Source organism: Alosa sapidissima, chromosome 4 (genome assembly GCF_018492685.1).
Source record: "Alosa sapidissima isolate fAloSap1 chromosome 4, fAloSap1.pri, whole genome shotgun sequence".
NCBI lineage: Eukaryota > Metazoa > Chordata > Actinopteri > Clupeiformes > Clupeidae > Alosa > Alosa sapidissima.
This window is the reverse complement of record NC_055960.1, coordinates 13,189,960-13,195,981: the sequence shown is the minus strand read 5'-3', so window position 1 is coordinate 13,195,981 and position 6,022 is coordinate 13,189,960. Positions and strand designations below refer to the sequence as shown.

At 41.6% G+C, this 6,022-nt stretch overlaps 1 protein-coding gene and 1 long non-coding RNA gene across 2 annotated transcripts in view; one reads left to right on the top strand and one right to left on the bottom strand.

Moving 5' to 3' along the window:
* Positions 1 to 961: 961 nt before the first annotated feature.
* fer1l4 (fer-1 like family member 4) overlaps positions 962 to 6,022 on the top strand; it is a 43,570-nt gene continuing 38,509 nt past the window's right edge. The window contains exons 1-5 of the mRNA XM_042089115.1: positions 962 to 1,271; positions 1,516 to 1,571; positions 2,790 to 2,878; positions 3,490 to 3,589; positions 4,942 to 5,036. Of these exons, the coding sequence (XP_041945049.1) occupies positions 1,193 to 1,271; positions 1,516 to 1,571; positions 2,790 to 2,878; positions 3,490 to 3,589; positions 4,942 to 5,036 (419 nt within the window). The 5' untranslated portion in view covers positions 962 to 1,192. The remainder of the gene's footprint in view (positions 1,272 to 1,515; positions 1,572 to 2,789; positions 2,879 to 3,489; positions 3,590 to 4,941; positions 5,037 to 6,022) is intronic.
* On the bottom strand, positions 2,712 to 5,174 carry LOC121706972. Its single transcript, XR_006031203.1, has 3 exons — positions 4,882 to 5,174; positions 4,650 to 4,740; positions 2,712 to 2,909 (listed from the first exon to the last, which is right to left on the bottom strand). It is a non-coding gene; the product is annotated as an uncharacterized LOC121706972 (long non-coding RNA).

Genomic DNA, 6,022 nt, shown 5'->3' with positions numbered 1-6,022 from the left:
AGAGCACAAAGATGACCTCGACAAGGCTCTAGCACAGCTGCATGACCACGACCTCTAGCCTTATTTCAGGATCTTCCCAACTAATCGCCTGTATTCTGTGACAGAGGCCTTCTGTAGTATTCTGTATAGGCCAGTAGAGGGCACTAATGCATTTTGCGCCTTTCCCATGTTCTCCTCCTCAGTCCCTCATGCACAGTCTGTATCCTGTCCATACAGATAGATGTCCATTGAGGTATGTGAAGTGTCATTATATACATTATGTTTAGATTTCCACATCAGATGGTGCCAAATCAGTTATAGCTACTTTTAACAGCTGTTAAGAGCTTAATTCTACTATTAAGAAATGGACAGTCACAATTAAAATAGCAATTTTGTGACTGATAATGTTGGACGCATAGCTTAGGCCTAGCTATTCTACTGTTTCAAGGTGTTCTTACCATCTGTTTGTCTTTTACCACAAACCAATATTTTAGTGAGAGATGAATTTATTAATAGTTAATTGCCCAATGAACCTTGTTTTCTTAGTTGTATTTCATGTTAATATTCTTGCTGTTTTAGGCCTGCATGCTTTCTATATGTCTGAGTTTTATAAAGATATGCAGTGATTTAGGTCATACATTGTCCCAAAAGTATTAGCCAACAGTTTGTTTTCATAGCATGACCTAGCCTACATCTGTTTCTAATATATCTGTGAACATACACCACATAACTGTGAAAAGACTGAGTGACATCAATCTCATCCATCACTACACATGTTGTCTATCTGACCGCAATGTGGACGCTCTCCCTTTAAAACCACCATAGCTACCTTGAATAAAACGGGTCTGTGTTTGTTTGCTTTGGAGTTGTAGCTAGTGCTTCCTCGTACCCAAGAGCAAACGCCTTGGTAGTAGCTCAGTTCCTCAAGGTGGAGTCAGCTATGTGTGTTCCTGGCTCACTCCTGTGTCTCACTCAACAGGCTCAGTGACTCAGGTGTTTAAACTTTGCCTGAAATGCCCCTCATCTCCTCCTTCCTCCACTGTACTGTACCGCACCGGTAGTCACACACAGGTGAGGAGGGAGCAGGCTGGCACTTGGCAGATAGACGACTGAAAAGACACAGGTGGATGGAAGGGTAGCAGAATGTATAACCAAACACTCTTGTAACGGAATCCCTGTAGTGGCAGGTGTCATATTTGATAGAGAGAGAACCATGTCCATCACCGTCAATCTAAAGAGGATCACTAACTTGCCAGGGAAATATGATCGCAAAGTCGAACTCTCTTTCAGAGGTGAGTAAAATAACTGCACATGCTCAGTTAAGGTTTTTCAGGGTCTGGTTCATGAATCATTCTCTTCACTGAAAAGACCAAATACAAAAAAAATGTGTGCTGAATTTTACTCCTTCAGTGACATTAACACTCAAGCTTGTTGGTGTCTTGGGGATAATGATTTATATACATTACTTTCATTAAATATGAATGTAATCAATGATGTGTTCTGCATGAATGTTCATAGATGTTATTTCCTCACCAGGTTTTACACATAAAACCAAGATCCTTCAGTGTGAGAACATTGCCATCTTCAACGAGGTGAGTTTGGCCCTCACTGTTCTCTAAATCGTTTTTCTTGCTGTGGCCTGTGAAGTGTGATGCAGTTGATCTCTGTGGTGAAGATTGATTGCGGTTGAATGTGTTTTGTGTTTGTCAATACCGAAGTTGCACAGACTAAAAACCATTGTCTAATGCTTTCGACTGTTATCACTTGATGTAACCATTGTATTCAGACACAAGTCACTTTCATTTTTATTTAGACAGAGAAATGCACATTATTGTTAACAATATAGCAACGCATACAATACGTGGCACATCCTATATGTACAGTTTATCAATCATTAAGCAGATTCGTATTTTAGTTTAGTTTGATTTGGTATACATCTGTGTTTTGAAGGCATCTTCCAAGTATCATAAGGCACTGCATAATACATTGTGTGAAACTGTAACTGATAGAGTTGATGGAGTGGTATGTCATGGGTTTAATTCCCACATATTCCCCACAATCTGATAAAACACATCCTGCTCCTCAAGTGGTTTAAGGAGAATGTGTCAGCTGACTATATAAATGAAATAAAAAGTGTCACGTGTTTGATATTGTGCCGGTTCAAGGAGACAGGAGTTCTCTTGATTAGACCCAGCGCTTTCAGCTGCTCAGGTTGCTATTCTGACTCATTATCAGCTAACCTGGCACCCCTTTGACTGTTGTACATTCTTCCCACTTGGCAAACAGTTGCTTCACACAGAGCTCTCTGCAGGACTCAGTGGTGCTTGTTGACAGGGATGAAATGTACCTAGGTCTCTACAGTTAGCCTTTTAAAGGGGAGGCCACAATTGATTGATGTGCTTTTCTCTTAGCTTTTCTGTGGACTTAAATGTGACTGGGTGTTATTTGGAGACACTTTTGGATTTACGTTTAATGATTATTCTTGTGTTTTTTTTTGCTTGATTTTATTTCCTTTCTGTCTATTCACTTTGCACATCAGTCACGAGCAGATTATATTGTCTTTTCTTCATGTTTTCCCCTTTGTTATGTTATCTGTTCATGCATTTAATTTCAGCCAATATTAACTGACAGGAGAAAATTAACAATACCTCTTTTATTGTTGTTTTTATGTTGGATGGAATGAGAAAGCAATTTTGTTCATATTCCTTAAAGGGTAAAGAAAAGACCACTTAGCAAGCAGTTAATGCTATTTATATGTATGTGTTTAAAATCACATCCAATAAATAAAGTGTGTGTGTGTGTGTTTGTAGCACTTCCGATGGCCTCATTATGGGAAGATCATCAGAGACGAGGTCCTGTCCATCACCGTCTACAACTGCAGCAAGATGTTCAGCCACCGGTCAGTCACCCAGCCTAAATCTGCTCTCAGTCTGCTTTAGAGAAATCACTATGTGTCAGTCTGACATTTCCCTGACATTCAAGGCAAGCTTCTTTAGGATTAAAACTGCCAGGGCAAATTGCTTTAAAATGCAATTTAAAGCTGCTTCAATCAAGCAGTCCATGAAGAGGAGGGATGACACTTAGCTGCCAAAAGACTTTATTCAATTAACCTCGACTATTATGCATCAGGACTTAATCTGGTCCAAAACCTCATCTTTATTGAGGACATTTATAACAGCATTTTCTGCATTTTCTGTGAAAATATACATTGAAATTCCAGTGTGTTTTTTTCCCTGACATTTCTGCTATGTCTCACACACAACAGATTTTTCTCCCTGCCTTACTGCAGTTTGTGTTGTTGCTTTGTGTGTGTGTGTGTGTGTGTGTGTGTGTGTGTGTGTGTGTGTGAGTGTGAGTGTGAAAGGGAGAGAAGGAGAGAGAGAGAGAGAGAGATTGTGTGTGTAGATATGTGTCTTTGTCTGTGTTTATGTGTGGTGTGTATGTGTGTCGCATGTTTGTGTATTGAATGACTCTGACAAATGTGCCCGGTGTGATTGACACGTCTTTCAGGTTGCTGGGGAAACTGGTGATCAGTCTGCAGCATGTGGTGACAGCGGGGAGGTTGGTGCTGAGGGAGCGCCTCACAGATGCTCACTACAGCCTGACCGATGTAAGGGTCACTTGCCACCCACCGCACCCCCATACTCCTGCTCCGCAGGCCCCCGAGAGTCTGGCCAATATTGCTGGGCAACACGGCCATCGCAGTGCAGTCACATAAGGGGAGTCTAGTGGCAGTGACTGATTTTGGACAGGGATGAAGAGGCCGTTTATTGCAGCATTACACTTTAGTGCAACCTGCCATTAAATGTCTTTTAAATATTTTGATATATTGAAAGGAAAATGTGTAACCTTGGTCATGAAGTAATATTTAGGCCTACATATTCTTTACAATCAATGGGCCTCATTCACCAATATCTTCCTAAGAATTTTCTGAACTGTCCTGTAAGAAGGTCCTACGAAAACTCTAAAAGCAGATTCACGAGGGTGTTCTTAAACCTCAAAATTGTTCGCAGTTTCGTTCTTATCATGCTGAATCCCATTCCTTCTTAAGTTGACAGGGCGTGCCAATTGTTCTTCATTAGCATAGGTAAACACCCTGTCAATCCCCATAAAAGGGCATAATACTGCAGGGCTGTGTGCACACAAATTGAGGTTGAGGCACCAACTTTCATTTGTAGCGTATATTATACACTACATAAGCAAGACAATTTGATTACCATATATGACACGCTTTGAAGCGAAAGCCCTGCTGCAGGAATTGAACAGTACTAGTAGCTAGTAGGCTATAAAAACATTTATTTTGCACAAACAAGTCAGTTCTCAAATGTGCCTAAGAGTGCTCTTGAGTGTTCGTAGATTCTGTTCTTAAAAACAAAACATTGGTGAATACCATCTTCGTAAAAACTGCGTAAGTGGGTTTTAAGAACAAATTTCTTCGTAAGAACGGTTGGTGAATGAGGCCCAATGTCTTATATCATACCAGATTTTTACATTTGAATCTACATGAGAGAGGAGGAGAATGAAGGAGAGAGAGAATTTCATTAGCAAGAAGCTGAAAGCTTTGTCAGAGATAGGCTATTATCCTTAATCAGTTGGCTTAATTGCATCTCAGTGTGAAAACAGCCTGTAGGGGATGGTGTGTTAGAAGTGATATTTAGGGTTCTACATACCTTTGTGTTAATTAACACTGATATCCCTCCATGGTAACCATAAAAGCAGCTTTCTGCAACATTCCTGGTCTGTGATATAGCCTACATGCTGCTTTAGTCATGACATAAACATTCACTTATTATAATTTTCCAGAGTGGTCACACGTTAACAGTAGGCCTACTCTTACATCAAGGTAGATGAAAGAAAATCTTGAAATAAATAGTTTAAAGATTTTAAGGAATTGAGTCCTACTTCCCACCGTGGATGCTAAAGTATGCTACTCTGATTAGCTGTCCTGCTGGCTGTGTTCAGGTGTACGTGGAGCTGGATGTCAGGTATCACCCTGTGCAGGGGGCAGCCGGAGGATGGGAGAGTGCAGACTTCCTGTCTGTGGAGGACGCAGATGAGTGAGTCATACCTACATAGCTACAGCATCAACAAATCAGCAGTTAAACCAGCAACAAACAGTTAAACCAGCAGCTAAACCAGCTGCTAAACCAGTTGCTAAACCAGCAGCTAAATCAGCAGCTAAACCAGCGGCCAGACGTCTTGCTTTAGGAAGGACAGTCCTGATTTTCAATGCCCTGTCCTGCGTCCTGCGCAACATCAAGCAGGACGCGTTTACAGTCTATGGTTTTGTCCTGCTTTTTGAGACAGGCTTGAAGAGTGGAGTTCTAGAATCTTTGCCGGGACGCAGCACAACGTCCAATGCAGTAACATAGTCTAATGTAACGGAGGCAGACTGAGCTAGCGTGCTAGTTGCCGTGTAAATCCTCACAGCCCTAACCTTACGAACGCTTTTAAACACCGAGTTGGAAGCCTGGGCTTTTAGCTCAGCGGTTAGAGCGTTCGTCTCCGATGGCGGTGTGTGTGTCAAGGTGCGAGGCCCGTGAGCGGCGAACGAACCAACCTTGTGACACTAACAAATGATTGACTAAGAGTGGTGTCAGATAAATATCTGAGCAGATATCATTTGGTTAAAAACATAAACAAGGCTCTATGTGCTGCTACGGTATATATATTCCGGCTTCATTGACAGAAAGTTTAGCCTACTGGTTAGCGCTTCGGACTTGTAACCAGAGAGTTGCCGGTTCGAACCCCGACCAGTAGGAACGGCTGAAGTGCCCTTGAGCAAGGCACCTAACCCCTCACTGCTCCCCGAGTGCCCCTGTAGCAGCTAGCTCACTGCGTCGGGATTAGTGTGTGCTTCACCTCTCTGTGTGTTCACTGTGTGCTGAGTGTGTTTCACTAATTGAGGATTGGGATAAATGCAGAGACTGAATTTGGATCAAAAGAGTATATAGCCTACTTTATATACACACACACACCACAATGTATTGAATAAATACAAATACTGTGAACAAACACTTTTTGACTTTTCATTAATATTTTT